Source organism: Musca vetustissima, unplaced genomic scaffold (genome assembly GCF_032173495.1).
Source record: "Musca vetustissima isolate MV318-11 ecotype Yass unplaced genomic scaffold, APGP_CSIRO_Mvet_v1 utg3682, whole genome shotgun sequence".
Taxonomy (NCBI): domain Eukaryota; kingdom Metazoa; phylum Arthropoda; class Insecta; order Diptera; family Muscidae; genus Musca; species Musca vetustissima.
Genome location: NW_026879861.1, coordinates 185,065 through 205,030, shown reverse-complemented (window position 1 = coordinate 205,030; position 19,966 = coordinate 185,065). Strand labels below are relative to the sequence as shown.

The 19,966-nt window shown below is 33.1% G+C and overlaps 1 protein-coding gene across 1 annotated transcript in view; it reads right to left on the bottom strand.

Moving 5' to 3' along the window:
* Positions 1 to 4,607: 4,607 nt before the first annotated feature.
* Positions 4,608 to 19,966, bottom strand: part of LOC133324978 (guanine nucleotide-binding protein G(f) subunit alpha) — a 30,987-nt gene continuing 15,628 nt past the window's right edge. Inside the window, exons 2-5 of the mRNA XM_061533803.1 lie at positions 16,396 to 16,596; positions 16,153 to 16,321; positions 7,791 to 7,888; positions 4,608 to 5,307 (exon numbers count right to left, since the gene is read on the bottom strand). Of these exons, the coding sequence (XP_061389787.1) occupies positions 4,611 to 5,307; positions 7,791 to 7,888; positions 16,153 to 16,321; positions 16,396 to 16,596 (1,165 nt within the window). The 3' untranslated portion in view covers positions 4,608 to 4,610. The remainder of the gene's footprint in view (positions 5,308 to 7,790; positions 7,889 to 16,152; positions 16,322 to 16,395; positions 16,597 to 19,966) is intronic.

The following is a 19,966-nucleotide window of genomic DNA, read 5'->3' as shown; positions in this document are numbered from 1 at the left end:
TTCAGGGGGTGCTATGAACCGAAAACTTTAATTTTGTCAGATTTTCTAGTCGCTTTAGGGGCAATTATTATATACAGAACATCATATATTTAACAAGGTGAAGGGGATCTGACCAAATACTTAGAGCGGCTGTTTAGATGATGATCGGTCAATTTCCCGAGGGTCAAATCAACCAAAACCTAAAGTGACCAATTTTTTATTGTATGGCGTAAAAATTCTCTTCAAGAAAAAACATTTTGGAAAATATTCAAGACTTAGAAATAAGAGTTGTTTATCTATGATCTGTAAAAAAGGTGCAAATATCACGAAATATTGCCCAGGCTCAGAATATAAAACCGTCGAAAGTGTGCTTTTCGTGGTAGTTGTGTAGGGTATCATATGGTCGGCCCCGTCCGACTATACTGCTCCGCTCACTGGTTTATTTTAGATTTTTATTGCGTAAAAATCTCCCTACAAAAATTATCAATATGGGCCCAAGTTTCAGGGTAGATTCCAAAATTATCAATATTGGCAGAAGTTTCAGGGTGGACTCACATAAAGGGTGTTGCCCCTATTTCGTTTTTTGCACGCTTTTCAAAACGAATTATGTGTAAATTGGTATTTTTGGGTTCTCATTGTGTGCCAAAATGTTTGTACCAAAAATTATCAACATCGGTCCTCGTTTTGGCCTAGCCTCCATATAAAGGTTCCGCTTCATTTACGATTTTTTAATAATGATTTTAGGCTATGATTTGCCATTTCAAAATTTTTATTTGCCGAAAATGTCCAATATAGGTATATGTTCTGACATACCCCTAAAAAATGTCCATATTTTTATGGAACTAGGCGGATTTTCAAATAGTGATTTCAGACTGTGTAACTACAAAAAGTAAAAAGGTCATAAATGTGTCAACATAAGTCCAAGTTTTGATCCCACTGGATCCCACCACTCTTCATTTTAAGTATTTTACGGGTCCTTGGCTTATTTTCCAATCAAATTGGCTGTAATACGGTATTCAAAGTTCTTGTCTGGTAATAAACCGTTTTGCATAACATTTTCAAAGTAAGTTGGAAGTTTAGGTATAGATCTCATACAGAGGTCCGACCCCATTATAAGTACCTTTGCGATTTTCGCCACTTCTTCAAAAGGCGCAACTATTCGGATATGCAGGTTCGTGGAAAACAAGTTATGTCCAATTTTTTAGTCGTAATTTGCCATTTCGGGTTCCTGGTGGATAGACAAGTTTTACTAATATCCCGTCAGAAAATTTAAACTCTGTATTTCTGAATATTTTTGTTACAATGGCGACATCTGCATTTCCATCGCTTGGATCTTGTCTTTACTAGATACATTTTTTTACGTTGTTGCCATTTCAATGTAGATGTCGTACTTGTAGATACATTTCATAAACACCGAAAATTGTGGGCTACCGGTATAAAAAAATCTCAAATTCGAGCTCAATCGATTAAAAACGCCGGCAATATTCTTATAATATTGAATAATGAGAGGTTGCCGTTATATTGGTAGGTTGTCGTTTTATACCCTCAAACACGAGGTAGATGTTCAAAGTACCTAAAATGGATCGTAACTTTTCGTGGGAGCTATGTCATGGTAAATTATTGCTGGGAGAAAACGAAATATGTACCAAACTACAGACATCCATATTGAAGAATATGGTACCGTTATATGCAGACCGGTATTGATAGTTTCTGGTAGCATCATTTGGCGCCCAATGAGAACCCAAAAGATTATTAGAGCCGAAATACCTAATACCTGGGGTTACCGTTATATGTAGTCTACCATGAAACTTAGTCCTTTGATAGTCAATGTAGGTAGGGAGTTATTCTAATCAATAAAATCCAGTTGTTTTTAGTTTTCAGAGAATTTCCGACCACATCGATTATTGTTTCACATTTTGGGTTCTGATTAGGCGGACAATTGTCCTATTAAAAATTAGTAAAAACTTCGTTAAATTCGGTATGTTCTTGAAGATATCGGAAATCAGTTGAGACCTTATATGACGGTTATGCTAGAACATGCCTTAAAAATCAATAGATATTTAGTCATCTAAAAATCCGAAATTTCTATTTATAACTTCGTTGGTTGGAAAATGCTTCTAAGACCAAGAAATAATTAAAAAAAAAATACTTTTTTCCACCAAAAAACGAAATGTCAAATTACGATAACTTGGGATGGAAAATGCGCCCAAAATCGGGTATTTACTTTACAGTAGATATCGGATATAAGCACATCTCATATAAGAAAAAATACCATATAAGGAAGATTATCAAAAACACCGAGCTTATACTTTCTTATATCCAATAATGCCATATAAGAAAAAAACGCATATAAGAAAGAAATCTCCGGCATTTTTTGAGTTTATTATATCCGATATCTACAGTATATGGGTAATATATCAAAACATGTAGTTATATGGGCTGGAAACATATTTTTCACTAACAAGAACCCGGAATGCCCGTATTAAACCTTCAAAATGTGGAAAATGAGTTGGTATCGTCGTAATAGGGGTTCTATATTTCAAAAATATGGAAAAATCTCTGTGGACGCCCCCTGACCCTCCCAGGTCTACTAAATATATTAATTAAAGAGTAAAGTTCAAAAATGTAAGATAAGGGTGGGTTTTAGGGAATTCGTACTAGAAGTCCTAAACAGTACGAAATATGGTACAATTTGAATTTTGAGGAATGTAGGATTCGGATATGTAGGTAATTTTGTAAATTTGTATTTATGTGTACGAAAAGTACTAAATGGTACTTATTTTGGTACATCCCAGCTCTATCGCTTTATCCAAATTATTATGGAATTTGGAAATAAGTATGAAAAGTAATAAATGTTACCAAATTTAGTATAGAGCTAGATTTCTGTTGCGATCAGAATGGGTGTGTGGCGTTGAGATATGGAAGTAGTTTCAAAACCAGTGAGCGGAGTAGTATAGTCGAACGGGGCCGACCATACGATACCCTACACAACTACCACGGAACTTAAATTTTCTGCGGATGTTTATTCCGAACCTGGGCAATATTTCGTGATATTTGCACCCTCTTGCCCGATTAGAGGTAAACAGCACCCCTTCCTCACACTGACATATTTTCCGAATATTATGAGTATTCAGTACAGCTATTTTCCAGATTTCCTTCACCGTGGATTGTGTTGTGATGTTCGGCTTTCATTTGTGGTCTATACATCGACTCGAAAATAACACAAAAAAATAATTTTTCGGTCCACTTCATTCCAAAATTATTATCTGATCATCACCGAAAATTATAGGCGTTGTCCTTGACCATACCTGAAACCTCATGGAACATTTCAAAGCGATCAGCGCTATAGTTCCGCTCTCTAGAGTGATAATGGGTTACAAAATAATATACGAATACGGAGATACCTGTAAATATTTAGGTGTAACTCCCACATTCGAGTACATACGATAATATAATTGGTATCAATTTAAAGGTCAACAACTCAACAACATACTATCAACTTCTCGGGTCTAAGACGATCAGGTGCAAATATATACCCCAAATAATACAAATTTTGTCATTTTTCACACAAAAGTCAGGGTCCATATGACCCTCTAAATGTTGACCGATGTTTATCAAAACAGGCATACTTATTCTTTGGCCCGATCCCTTTCTCCATGCAAAATTTCACGAAGTTCGGGTCATTATTTCGGCCTCTGGAGCGACCAGAAAAACCGAAAAAAATAGTATTTGGTCCATTTCATCCCCTAAATATTAACCGATCTTCATTGGCCAGAATCCATCCGACATGCAAAATTTCGTGAAGATTGGTCCATAACTGTGGCCTGTATCGTGTTTTTAAATTATATGGACAGACGGACGGACGGACACACATGTCTAGATCGACTCAGCAAGTCGAGATATGACGATCGGTATACTTAAAGGTGGGTCTAGTACCAATATTTCGCGGCGTTACAAACTTTGGGGGCTGCACAAAGCTATAATACCCTGACAACATAGTTGTGTAGGGTATAAATACTTAATATAAGAGAACAATGGTACCAAATCGTACTCACATTTTAATTATTATCGACATGTGCAGTTTTCGCTAGCATTCGTAATAATAAATTCCTTCACATTTGTTTTGTCTTCTTCTTTGTATTGTTTGTATGTATTTTATTTTGTATATGTTATTGAAATGAATAAATTAATAATGTATTGCTTTAAAATACATATGCGTATATTCGTACATACATATGCACATAATCAGTTATCAAATATCTTAATTTCCAATACAAAATCTATAAAAATGAAACTTAGAATACATATAAACGTGCTATCTTAATCGTTATTAATTGGTATAAATTACAAATGGTGATTGGCTACAACTAGAATTTTAATTCTAAATTAAACGAGGACACTTGGAATTCTAATTCTAGGTAGAAAAATTGAATATTGAATACGTTCCCTATCAAATGATACGAGGCCTATTTGGGTTAACTTAAAAAAACAGAAGAGAAACTTAAAGAATACATCACAGTCTATGGGAGTGACAGTTCCTTCTCCATGTCCCATGTATTTTATTGGAGTGAGAAAGGAACCATCACAGAGATGGAGCTTTGGTGCTGTTTTGTTTTGTGCTTTGAGTCACCTCAAAATAGATTCATTTGGGCCATATTGTCGTGCAATATCATCTGATGGACATCGTTGAACACCTTGCGAATGCAACTGGTATCGGTGGCCACGGTAAAATGATAGTAGCACTCCCGTTTGGCATTGTGATTCATGAGATTGCGTGATGGTCGCTTGACGGGCTCTTCGGTGATATCGATAAGTTTTTGTTTGATAAATTTCTTCGTCCAATCGCATTCATCGAAACAGCTCTCAGCCTGTGGACTGTTACAGAAATCCTCAAATTCGGGGAAATAATCAACAATATGCTTGCCGGCAGCAATTTTCCTACGCAGTATATCCTGTTTATTGAGGAAGACAATGAATCCGGCCGACGAGAGGAAACGATTTTGCCAAACGCCACGAAATAGATTAAGGGCCTCAATCAAGCGATTCTGGGTGGGATCTTCCCGTAACGTCTGATCGAAATCACTGCAGGAGATGAGGAAAAGTACCGCTTGTATGCCTTCGAAAACTTGTATCCATTTATTGCGTTGATCTCGTTGACCACCAACATCGTACATGTGAAAGATCTGTTCACCACCACCCAAATATTTGGGTATTTGGACACGGAAGGAGATGTTGTGAATGCCGGTAGTTACTTTGCGACTGTGAAGGATATCCTCGGTGGTGGGTATATAATCATCTTGACAAATCCGTTCGAAATTATCGAGGAAACTAAAAAGAGGAGAAGAGAGAAAATTGGTTAGTTAAATATTATACAGAAATTTTTTATAAATATTATAAAATATTAAAAAGAAAGAGAGAGAGGGGAGAGAGAGGGAGGGAGAGGTAGGACCATGAAATTCAAATGTATTATATTGTTCTCTTCCAGTTCTTAGATATACCCTACACAACTACGTTGTCAGGGTATTATAGCTTTGTGCAGTCCCAAAAGTTTGTAACACCGCGAAATATTGGTCCTAGACCCACCTTTAAGTATACCGATCATATCTCGACTAGCTGAGTCGATCTAGACAAGTGTGTCCGTCCGTCCGCCGGTCTGCCCGTCTGTCCATTATAATTTGTAAACACGATACAGGCCACAGTTATGCACCAATTTTCACGAAATGTAGGATGGGTTCTGGCCAATGAAGACCCCTATTGTTTTTGGCAAAGACCGGTTAATATTTAGGGGATGAAATGGACCAAATACTTAATTTTTGTCGGTTTTTCTGGTCGCTCTAGAGGCCGCAATTATGGTCCGAACATCGCGAAATTTTACATGGAGAAGGGATCGGGCCAAAGAATAAGCATGCCTGTTTTTGATAAAGATCTGTTATTATTTAGCGGGTCAAATGGACCCCGACTTTTGTGTGAAAAATTACAAAATTTGTATTCTATGGCGCATATTTTTTGACTCCTGAAGGACATAGACCCGAGATGTTGATAGTACATCCGAGAGGAGTGGTTGACCTTTAAATTGATACCAATTATATTGTCCTATGTACTCGGATGTGGGAGATACACTTAAATATTTACAGGTGCTTACGTATTGATATAGTATTCAGTAACCCATTACCACACTGGAGGGCAGATATATAGCGCTGATCGTTTTTAAATTTTCCACGAGGATTCCGGTATGGTTAACTACTACGGCTATAATTGTCGGTGATGATCAGATACTAAGGGAATCTGTACTCAAGGGAATCTGTACTCAATATTAGTAACATTTGTTGACCTCTAGTCGGTCAAGAGGGTGCAAATATTGCGAAATATTATCAAGATAAGAATATAGAACCCCAGAATGTTAGATTTTGGTGTAAGTTGTGTAGGGTATCATATGGTCGGCCCCGTCCGACTATACTGCTCCGCTCACTGGTTTTATATTACAGTTAGTAAAAGAGAACATTTTCAAAATCACTTTGAGAGTAAAAGATAATACAAAATGTTCTTGAGCGGCTTACTGGTGAAAGTCAAAACTAGATGGCAGTACTTCAAATGCAGGTCAACAGCAATGATGCAACAATAAGGTGTGTTGTCAAAACCAAAAAAAAACATCTGTTTTTTATTCGACCATCTGTCAAATTTTATTTAGTAATATTTTCTATGGTTGTCAACATTGCACGTCGAATTCAAGTAGAAATCAATTATATTACAAAAACAAAATTATTGTTATAGAAAATAAATGTTCAATGCCTAAAATTGAATATTAGGGTTGGTCGTATATTTTTTTCTTTGAAAATATCCACAAACCCCGCAAATAAACATATGGTAAAATGACACAATTTGAAATGCATCCCTTATTTTTCTGGTATGTCTTGGGACGAATTTGGAAAAAGTTTATTGAAAATATTATTTGATGCAGAGACCCTAATATATTCTGACAATTTATTTCACAAAAGATTAAAAACATAGCCTGATTGTCTATTAACCTTATATAAATACACCTTGGTAGAAACCATGGCACAATAAATAAGTAATCAATTTAGGGCAGCTGGCTACTCGATTAACTGTCAATGTGGGTAATTTATACTTGAATTCGATGTACAGTGTTGCCAACCATTCGAAATATTATAAGAAAAAATTTGACAAATAATCGAGACAAAAACAAAAACCTTTGTTTTGATACATCACCTAATAATTGCATAATGGTTTCTACATCGTGCAATAATGAGGTAATGTATCAAAACAAAAACCTTTGTTTTTGTCTCGATTATCTGTCAAATGTTTCCATATAATATTTCAAATGCTTGGCAACACTGCACATCGAATTCAAGTAGAAATTACCCACTTTGACAGTTAATCTAGACATCAGCTGCGCTAAATGGACTACCTATTCATTGTACCATGGGTTTCTACTTGAATTCCATGAACAATGTTGCCAATTATTCATAAAATTTGACAGATGATCGAATAAAAAACAGATGTTTTGGTTTATGTCTCGAACATCTGCCAATTTGTTTTCTTGCAATATTTCATATGGTTGGCAACATTGCACATCGAATTCAAGTTGACAGTTAATCGAATAGTCAGCTGGGCTAAATGGATACCTATTTATTGTACCATGAATCAGAAGTTGGCATTTACCTGGTTACCAATTTAAAAGTTTTACTAATTTTGTTAAGTTCTGGAACGGTTTCGAGTGTTTATTTATTGTTATTCGTATTCTAATAAAAGCTACATTAAATTAATTTATATAAAATTATGTAGATACTTACTATTTTGTACTATCCGATAATGGAAATTCATTCGAGCGTTCATAACAAGTTCTTATGCCAAAATCATTCCACAAGGTCATAACGTGATCGCAATATTCCTGAAGAAAAATATTAAAAAAAAAAGAAATTAATAATGCTTTCATAGACAATAAAATAATAAATCATACACAAAATCATAAAAATATAAATAAAATTAGAATACAAAATATAAAAATAAATAATTATAATAAAATAAAAATAATAATATAAATAAAAAAATATGTTTACTTTTTAGAAATATATAATCTATAAAACAAATATTTTTTTTGAAATAATAATAAAATAAAAAATAAAATAATTTGAAAAAATATAAGTATAATTTTTAAAAATATATACAGTATTTTTCGGTTAATTGCACATCAAAATTTGCACAAATTTTTGTTCAATTTTTAAAAATGATACTATGACCCATCATATTAAGCGTGGAAACCAATTAACCGTAGGGTCAATTAACCGAAAAATACTGTAATCTATTAATTTTATTATTTTTTTTTTTGACTTTGTAATAATGAATATTCATAATAACCTTGTATTTGTGTATGTTCTTGTTTTTGTTGTTTGATTTCCAAAATCAAAATAACATTCCAATATACATTAAAATGATTGTTTTTAATCTTATCTGCCTGAATTTAGCCACATAAAAACGATATTTTTTCTTTTTTTTTTTCTTTCAATAATATCACCATATATTATGTGTGTTTAATATGGAAATTCCTTTGACAAATTTCCATGTTAATTTTTGGTAAAGGACACATGTTAGTGTAATGTGGGTGTAGACACGCCTAATAAATTATTCGTAGATCTAATCTAAAGTTGTAAATATACATAGGATATACAATTATGAGGGCCATTTAAAAAATAATTAATATGTTACACACCGATTCGGTGACTCATAGTCAAATTATTTGACTCACAGGTTTTAAATTAAAAATTTTGGCATATTTTATAAAGAATGTTCGAAATACGAATTTGGATCGATGGAAAAAAAGTTGCGGCCAGTTTGACGACACTGACTCATAGAGGTTTAAGAGCATGCAATTTTGTAAAATACATTTTCCAGGTCAATCAAAACGTAGATTAAAACATTCCAAGGTCTATCATAGCGCGGATGTTGTAAAGAAAATATTTTTCAGTAGTGTTGGCAGGTTTATTTGGGATACCATTTGTATTTTGTTTTTGCAAAATAGTCAGGCTGAATGCCAGTTTGTTCTTTTTATAAAAAATATTTTTTTTTTGTCAAAGACCAGGCAACATTTTTTACAGATTAAATTGTGAATTTCTGATTAGGTAGCCAATCGCCCTACTAAAAATATGTAAAAACGCCATTAAATTAGGTCTGTTTTTCTAGATACCTAAAACCAGTAGGGACCTAATATGACAGAACATACATTCAAAAGTTTTTGCCAATAGGGATTTTAGCATCGAAAAACTCGAAATATCTTTTTATGACCCAGCTGGTTGGAAAATACTCCTCGGACAATATAATACCTAAAAACGGACTATGGGACCTATATTAAAAATGTTGACACTGACTTATAGCCAAGGACTCTCAGAACGTACATTTTCTCAAAATAATTTTTTCAAGGGATTTTAAAGTACGATTTTTTTAAGATTTTTTCAAAGACTATGACGTCTGTTGACTGCGTAATTTTTATAGCCTTCACCACACTGTGGTACAGGGTATTGTCGTTGTGCACATGTTTATAACAGGCAAAAACGAGATAGCCACATGGTTCCTTTTGAGAATATGCATAGAATCACTTCTTAAGTCGATTTATGCATGTCCGCCCGTCCGTCAGTCCGTCTGTTGGTGTTAAATTGTAAACAAAGTACAAGTCGCATTTATGATCTGATTTGCATGAAATATGGCGCAGTTCACTTGTTTGGTCCAAGGACAAACCCTATTGAAATTGGGAAAAAGTTGGTTCAGATTTATACAGTATTTTTCGGTTAATTGCACATCAAAATTTGCACAAATTTTTGTTCAAGTAACCGAGGAACCAATTATCCGAACCCCCTTACTATGAAATGAAATATTTTTGACCCATCATGTGGTTCAATTAAGCGTGGAAACCAATTAACCGTAGGGTCAATTAACCGAAAAATACTGTATATAGCTCCCACATATATTTTCGTCCTATTTTAGATAAGTGGTGCACCAAAGTCCCTATATATGCTTCGATTTGCACGAAATTTGGCATAGCCTACTGAATTAAATCTAGAAAGATGTGTGTTAAATTTCGTAAAAACGGTTCAGATTTAGATATTGCTCGTCCGATTTTATGTAAATGGTGCACCAAAGTCCCTATATATCCTTCGATTTGAACGAAATTTGGCATAGCGTACTGAATTAAGTCTAGAAAGATGTGTGTTAAATTTCGTAAAAATCGGTTCACATTTAGATATAGCTTCCATATATATTTTCGTCCGATTTTAGGTAAATGGTGCACCACAGTCTCTATATATACTTCGATTTGCACGAAATTTGGCATAGGGTACTGAATTAAGTCTAGAAAGATGCATGTTAAATTTCATAAAAATCGGTTAAGATTTAGATATAGCTCCCATATATATTTTCGTCCGATTTTAGGTAAATGGTGCACTAAAGTCCCGTAGATGCTTCGATTTGCACGAAATTTGGCATAGCGTACTGAAATAAGTCTAGAAAGATGTGTTGTAAATTTCATAAAAATCGGTTCAGATTTATATATAGCTCCCACATATATTTTCGTCCGATTTTAGGTAAATGGTACACCAAAGTCCCGTAGATACTTCGATTTGCACGAAATTTGGCATAGCGTACTGAATTAAGTCTAGAAAGATGTGTGTTAAATTTCGTAAAAATCGGTTAAGATTTGGATATAGCTCCCATATATATTTTCATCCGATTTTAGGTAAAAGGCGCACTAAAGTCTCTACATATGCTTCGATTGGCACGAAATTTGGCATAGCGTACTGAATTAAGTCTAGAAATATGCATGTTAAATTTCATAAAAATCGGTTCGGATTTAGATATAGCTCCCATATATATTTTCGTCCGATTTTAGGTAAATTACGCATTAAAGTCCCTACATATGCTTCGATTTGCACGAAATTTGGCATAGCGTACTGAATTAAGTCTAGAAAGATGTGTGTTAAATTTCGTAAAAATCGGTTAAGATTTAGAGATAGCTCATATATATATATTCTTCCGATTTTATGTTAATGGTGCACCAAAGTCCTTATAAATCCTTCGATTTGCACGAAATTTGGCATAGCGTACTGAATTAAGTCTAGAAAAATGTGTGTTGAATTTCGTAAAAATCTGTTAAGATATATATATATATATATATATATATATATATTCGTCCGATTTAGGTAAATATGCTTCGATTTCCAGGAAATTTGGATTTATAAGTAAATGAAGAACTCAAAATGTGGCCGAATTCACAAAACATGCCGAAATAAGTGTAACCTAACATGTGACAAGTTTCGATGAAATCGGTGTGGATTTCGATATTTTTTACTTTAAAGTAGCAACAATATATCTGACAAAAATTTAGTATAGGTTGCAGAATGAATGCGGATGAATATAATGCTGATTTTTTAAAGAATAATATTTCAAAGGACTTTAGCTGTGTGAATTTTTAAGAAATACTTTTTTAAGGACTTTGATAATTTGTTCAAGGACCAGAAAGTTTGCATTATTATAATTTTGAATCTTAAGTCAAAAAGGTATTTTTTTTTAATATGAATACTCCACCTTAGCCAACACGACAAAACAACATTTACCATATACTATACCTCAATACCATTTAAAGTTATTTAATATTTTTGCATACGTATTTCAACATTGTTATTCAACATCAAACACCAAACTATTCCTAATTAGGTTGTTTAAACAGGCCTTTTCTTTTTTTAGAAACTTTCAAACGTAATAAACCCCCCCAAAAAAAAAACTTACCACCTTTATTTAAACAAATATTTACGCAAAAGAAAAAGACATTTTCTTCAACCGAAAATTTGCATTCTACGTAGAACTTGGTGTATAATTTACTCAAAAGAAAACAAAAATAAATTCTAAACAAATTTAAACAAGTGAAAATGTGTTGCTGTTTATCGGCTAATTAAAAAAAAATAAAAACATTTGAAATTAAAAACAAAACATGCATCAGAACAAATCTAAACATAGACAGCAATAAAAATCGTAATTAAACAAAAATAAAAGTAAACCAAACCAAAAACGCGTTTATCTGTTTGTAGATCGGTAATCCGCATATAAACAATTTTGTTGGCCAATTAAACATATCGAGTACCGATAATTTCTGATAGTTTTCTAACCAGTGACCCTCATTGTTTTGAGTGGGTTGGCTATGGTTCATCGAACCGATTGTAGAGAGTGTTTGGCAACGATGATCAGTATGTTTTCTTTTGTCCAATAACCTGTATTCCGTTGTTCTATGTAATCGTATTATCTTATACAAATTGAAAAAAATCCCTATTTCGAAGTCAAGGATTTCTTGGGGGTTTAATATATTTTTTTATTATTATCATAGCCATTGTGTAATTAACGTGATATTCTATTCTTAAGAATTACTAGGTGGACTTTTTTCTGCATAAAATAAAAAAATGTATATTTTTATATTTTAATATTATTAAATGTTTATCAGTTCATAGCGGTACATAAAGAGAACTTGAGGATTTTTTAAAGACAATTTATTTAAGGTTTAGAAAGTCGTAAAATCTTAAATGGTGTTTTTCAAGGGCATGCATTTTTCAAAAAAAAAAAAAAAAATAATAATAATAATAAATAAATAATATAGTAAATAAACAATAATTAAATAACCAGTGAGCGGAGCAGTATAGTCGGACGAGGTCTACCATACGATACCCTACACAATTATCACGTTACTCTAACTTTCTGTGGATTTTTATTCCGAGCTTGGGCAATATTTCTTGATATTTACATCCTCTTGTCCGATTAAAAAGTTTTCGGTCCACTTCAATCTGAATTGATCATCACTAATCATCACCGAAAATTGTAGACGTTGTCCTTGGCCATAACTGGAACCTCATGGACAATTTCAAAGCGTTCAGAGTTATATTTCCGCCCTCTAGTGTGGTATTGGGTTACTAAATAATGTCTGAATACGTAAGCACCTGTAAATATTTAAGTGTAACTCCCACATCTGAGTACATATGACCACATAATTGGTATCAATTTAAAGGTCAACCACTCCTCTTGAACACACTATAAACTTCTCGGGTCTTGGTCCTTCAGGGGCAAATATATACGCCATAGAATATACATTTTGTAATTTTTTCACACAAAAGTCAGGGTTCATTTGACCCGCTAAATATTGGCCGATCTTTATCTAAACAGGCATGCTTATCCTTTGGCCCGATCCCCTTCTCCATGTAAAAATTCGCGGTGTGTGGGCCATAATTGCGGCCTCAGGAGCGACCAGGAAAACCGACAAAAATAAAGTTTTTGGTCCATTTTATCCCCTAAATATTAACCGATCTTTTCCGAAAACAATAGGGGTCTTCATTGGCCAGAACCCATTCTACAGGCAAAATTTCGTGAAGATTGGTCCATAACTGTGGCCTGTATCGTGTTTACAAATTATAATGGTCAGACGGACATACATGTCTAGATCGACTCAGCTAGTCAAGATATGACGATCGGACCAATATTTCGCGGCGTTACAAACTTTTGGAGCTGCACAAAGCTATAATACCCTGACAACATAGTTGTTTAGTTTATGCATGTCCGTCCGTCCAAATCGCATTTATGATCCGATTTGGATGAAATTTAGCACATGTCACTTATTTGGCCCAAAGACGAACCCACTTGAAATTGGAGAAAATCGGTTCAGATTTAGATATATAGTTTCGTTCGATTTAATGTAAATAGTTCACCAAACTCCCAATATTGGTCCGATTGAAGCAAAATTTTGCACGGAGTACTGAATTAGGTTCGAACTGATGAATGCGAAATTTTGTTGGAATCGGTTCAGATATAGCTCACATATATAGCTTCGCTCGATTTTAGGTAAATGGTATGTTGAAGTCTCTAAATATCTTCCGATTTGCACGAAATTTGGCAGCTTATACACAACTGAGTCTGGAATGATGTGTGTAAAATTTCTTGAAAATTGGTTCAGATTTAGATATAGCTCCCATATATAGTTTCGCCCGATTTTAGCTAAATGGGGCACCAAAGACCCTGAAAATCATTCGATTTATGGTATGCCAAATTCACTATATATCTTTTGATTTGCACGATTTTTGGCATAGCATACTGGATTGAGTCTAGAATGATGTGTGTAAAATTTCTTGAAAATCGGTCCAGATTTAGATATAGCTCTTATATATGTATGTTTGATCGATTTTAAGTAGGACCCAAAATATGGCCATTACGAAATTAGTATAACCTAATCTTTGACAAGTTTCGTATAAATCGGTTCATATTTGGATATAGTTTTTTTTCTGTTAGGATACATTCGTTTAATATACGCATAGTGGTGAAGGGTATCATATAGTTGGCTCCGTCCGACTTTACTACTTTCCTTACTGGTTTAAAATATATTTTTATTGCGTGCAGAATTTTAAAAAATTCATTTTTTTCAGAGACCAGCGAGCAGTGTGGAAATTTTCTAAATATTATTTATTTTTACAGGACATATACATATATATTTTTAAATTTTCTTAAAAGCAGGAAATTTGGAATTTTATGAAAAAAAAAAAAATGTTTAACGCCATATTTTTTACAAAAAAAAAAAAAAAAAAAAACAAAAATTCTCAACAAATGACTTGCAGATTCTATTTTTAACTATCCATGTTCTGATTTTTTAATTCATATTTTTTCTAAGACCTTTAAATTTTTTTTTATTGTACGAGTAGTACTCGTTTGTGTGGTAACGTCACGAAATATTCGTCCTAAACCCACTTTTAATTATGCTGATCGCCATATCTCAACTAGCTGAATAAATCGAGCTATGTGTATTCGTCCGTCCGTATTTCCGCCATAAAAATGTACAGGTTGCAGTTATGGACCAATTGCCACAATGGTTTCTCATGTAGGCTCTTTTCTGACCAAAGACGTCACCAAGATCGGTTAATATTTAGTAGGGGAAGAGCATCTGATCAACGAATAGGCATGGCTTTGGTTTATCAAACCTTTTTTTCTTAGGACTGCAGAATTTTTTTATACAAGAAATTTTGAATTTGATTAATTTTTTTTTTCAGCAAAAAATCCCAATAATGATGTTGATGACGTTTTTGCGCACCCCTGCCAAGTTATCCGCATACCAAACCAACAGAGACGTGTATTGAATAAACAAACCGACTTTAATATAAAAAAAACGCAAAATAAAATAAAAAAGTAGAACCCCGGTATCGTACGAACATCGTCATATGTGAGTGGAAAAATATATTTTATGGAAATTATCTAAAATTTAATGACGACAGCAAACGTGCTGGCTATCTATGTGGCGCTTCTCATCGGTCTCGCTCTCTGCCTGAGTGTGACAGGAATATTCTTTGATGATAAGACTAGTCTATGACGACCTTTATTATTTTTTTAGTTATTTTATTTTTCTATTCCCGATACTATATCGCACAACAATAGGGGGTGAACAAATACCAATTGATCGGGCAATTGTCAAAAAAAAAAAAAAAAAAAAATGTTTTTAAATGTGTGTAGAACGTGTGCTCAATGTATGACGCAAATGTCATCGTTGACAATGTACTTATTGTCGGGAGTGTCAATGGCAAGTGCTTCGGGCACGGGGGAGAGTACTTCTTTTCATTAATATAATTGAATTATTTTTTTTTCTATTATTTTCGACAACTTGTTTTTTAATAAATGATATTTGATGTTTTTGTATTTGAGATATATCAGAAGCAATCTTAAAAAACAAAATAACAGATATCTGACATATTTTCGCACTTTAAGAGTTTCGGTACATTTAATCTATTTTGCAGGCTGGCATGTTTTCAAATGTGTTAACATTATTTTTTTGTAGTTATTTTTTTAATGAAATATAAAAAGATCTTATTTATGTGAAGAACGAATGAAATGTCCCGACAAAAAGATATAACTAGCCAATTAATTTCTATTTTTAGAAATATGTTAAATTTAATTTATTTAATTGAGAAAAATTATTTTACGTTATGTGGAATTTCCAAACGCACACATTTTATCTCATTGTGTTTCAAGATTACTTCTGTTTCATTGGCAAAGATAATAAAAATTCTTTTCAATTTCTCGCTTATCTTTATGATCTCATTATTTATCAAAAAAAAAAAAAATATATGCCGGTCTATGGACTTTACTTACCTCATTCATATATTCGGGAGCTGTTTCGCCCATTGACAGAATATAGGCGGCACTGTGTTTACTGGCACAGCTTTGATATTCTAGACCCAATATGGACATATGTTGTACCAATTGATAGATGGATTCGTGTATATTCTGATAGATTTCCGGTATGTTATCACGGCGTTCACTGTGGAAAAAGGTAAAATAAAAAATTGAATTCGATTTCATTTTTTTATGGTAGGTGTTTCCTTTTTTACATACTCATCTGTATAGCCATTGATGTGTAAGATACGCATCTGTTTAATTATTGTCGTCTTTCCCGATTCGGCCGTCCCCAAAAGGAGTATTTTTACAGCTTCGGGGAAATTTTTTGGAAGTGCACTTATTTTTCGTTGCAGCTCCTTGTCGGTGGCACTTTTTTCATTTGCATGATTTTTTGATTGTCTTAAACAACGAAATATTCTGCAAGTACAGAAAAAAAAGAAAATAAATTGTTAAAAAATTTTAATAATTAAAAAATATATATTTAAATTCGAAATATTAAACTACAAATCCATTAGGGCGTATACATAATATTAATTTAAGCCATGTGGCGTATAATTATTATTAAAAAAACTATCAAAACGTATACGCCAATATTTCAAAGAATATTCTCTCAAGGACAAACTGAGCATGGATTTCTTAAAATATGAATTATTTTTTCAAAAGCCAAATGCCTAGCCTATACATTTTAATGAGTATTTTTTTTGTATTAAAAAATTTTAAATAAATAAATAATATATTTAAAATCGAAATGTTAATATGGAATCCATTTGCGGCGTATGCATGATTTTAATTTAGACAACATGGCGAATGATTATTGAAAAACAAAAACAGCTGTCAGAAGCACCAAAATTGTGTTCATTTGTTTTGGAAAATATTCTTTCAAGGCAGAGGCTTTATTTTATTAAATAATATGTTTTAAGATCCCACAAATTGGGTTTTCTAAAGAATAGTTTTTTAAGGTCCATCAGATGTGGATTTTTTTTAAGAATATTTTTTTAATAATTAGAAGAGCATGGATTTTTGGAAATCTTTAAAAGAAATTCTTTCGGGGACTATCTGATGTTTATCCCTTTAAATAATTGTCATCTTTCATCAAATAATCGCATTTTTTAAGGAAAAAAAATTAAAGAAACATTCGGATGTGAATTTTCTAGCAGGACTTGTTTTTTTTATACCCTACACAACTATGTTGTCAGGGTATTATAGCTTTGTACATCCCCAAGAGTTTGTTATACCCTACACAACTATGTTGTCAGGGTATTATAGCTTTAGTGCAGCCGCAAGAGTTTGTAACGCCGCGAAATATTGGTCTTAGACCAACCTTTAAGTATACCGATCGTCATCTCTCGACTAGCTGAGTCGATCTAGACATGTGTGTCCGTCCGTCTGTCCATTATAATTTTTAAAAAACGATACAGGCCACAGTTATGGTCCAATCTTCACGAAATTTTGCATGTAGGATGGGTTCGGCCCAATGAAGACCCCTATTGTGTTTGGAAAAGATCGCTTAATATTTAGGCGATGAAATGGACCAAATACACAATTTTTTTTGGTTTTTCTGGTCGCTCCAAAGCCCGCAATTATGGCCCGAACATCGTGAAATTTTACGTGGAAAGGGGAATTGGGCCAAAGAATGAGCATGATAAAGATCGGTCAATATTTAGCGGTCAAATTTGATTTTTGTGTGAAAAATTACAAATTTTGTATTATATGGCGTATATATTTACTCCTGAAGGACATAGACTGGAGAAGTTGATTGTTGATCCAAGAGGAGTGGTTGACCTTTAAATTGATACCAATTATATTGTCGTATGTACTCGGAGATGGGAGTTACACTTAAATATTTACAGGTGCTTACGTATTCAGATATTATTTAGTAACCCATTACCACAGTGGAGGAAATGGAGGAAATATAGCAATGATCGTTTTGAAATGTTCCGTGATGTTCCAGTTATGGCCAAGGACAACTCCTATAATTTTCGGTGATGATCAAGTAATAATATTGGGATGAAGTGAAGCGAAAACAAAATTTTTGTGTTTTTTTTTTCCAAATTGAAAGCCGAACATCACAACACAACCCAAGGGGTGAAGGGAATCTGGACAAGTAATTTGAAGGACTGTACTGAATATTAGTAATGTTTGTTGACCTTTAGTCGGTCAAGAGTAGTAGAACCACGGAAAGTTAGATTTTCGTGGAGGTTGTGTGTCGGCCCCGTACGAGTATACTGCTCCTCTCACTGCTTTATTATTAGCTATTGTGGCGTATAAGTAATACTAATAGGAATTTGTACAAGGTGACGTATGATATATACGATAAATACGAAACAACGTATACGGCATAGAGATATTTTATTATATTATTTTTTATATTTTCAGTGAATATTTCTTATAAATAACTGTTTGAAGGACCCACAGAATTTTTCAAATATAATTTTTTTCCGTGAACGTGCTGAATGAAAATTAATAAAAGAATATTTTTTTCATTAATTTCTCTTTCGAGATGAATTACATGATCGGAGTTGCAATGAAACGGAAAACCAGAGAGATACAACATTCCCACCATTATGCGACGCGTTTCGCCGTTGGTTAAGCGGCTCATCAGGCATATTGGGCAATGTGACTTACAAATGTCTTTACTTGATAAGTTGTATTTATGTCGACTATTGTTGGGAAATTGCATTTACGAATTAAATTCAACCGTGTCAAGGTTCGGACATTTGGCATCACACCAGAACATTCCTTTTCAGAGCAGATTTTTCTTGTAGTGACGGACTTTTTTTTCCATACAGAACACAATTTTTTTCCTTCAATGCTATGCTGCATATTGTGCAACCTTAGGAAGATAAGGTGGTGACTTTGAACGCTAAGGCGCCGGACAACAATCAATATATGTCATGGGAACCAGGGTTAAAATCCCAGCCGGGCTCAAGCTGAATTTTTGAGTTTTAAGTTTTATGCCTTTTAGGGCGAATGATCGTTCATGTAGATGTTTTTTTTTTTTATTAATTTCTCTTTCGAGATGAACTACATGATCGGAATTGCAAAGAAAATGAAAGCCGATCATGTAGCTCATCTCGAGAAATTAATAAAGTACATTTACATGAATGATCCTTCGCCCTAAAAGGCATAAAACTCAAAACTCGAATATTATTTTCTGCTTATATTTTTTTATTTCACTGCAAGGATCAACAAAGTATTTTTAAGGATCCAAGGAGAGGCGTTTTTTAAAAAAATCAGATGAGTTTGGATTTCTTTAGGAAGTATCCCTTTAATGAGTCATTAGAGTTTATATTTATTAAAAATGTTATATAACAATAATCAGCATATTGTGGACCTATATTTTTTTCAAAGTCATGTAAAGCTTATATTTTTAATCAATTTTTTTTTTTTCAAGGATCGACAAACTCTGAATTTTAAAACATATTTTTTATTTTTAAGGAAATTTTTTATTTTTAAGGAAATTTTAAATTTTTAAGGAAATTTTAAAATTTTATTAAGTTATTTGGACAAGGTGACGTATGAGAAATACGTAAAGTATTGTCAAAACGTATACGACATAGTCAAATTTTAATCTTCATGTGGATTTATTAAATATTGTTTTTTTATTTCAAGGAACTGCAAACAATGGTGTCGTTTTTTATATATATTTTTTTCAATGAGTATTTTTTTTTCAAATTTATTTTTTTCTATGGCCAGAAGAGTGAAGTTTTTTTTTAACAATTGGTCAGAACAGTGAGATTTTTTTTAATTATTTTTAAATTGAGGCGTATAAGTGATATTAAATTAT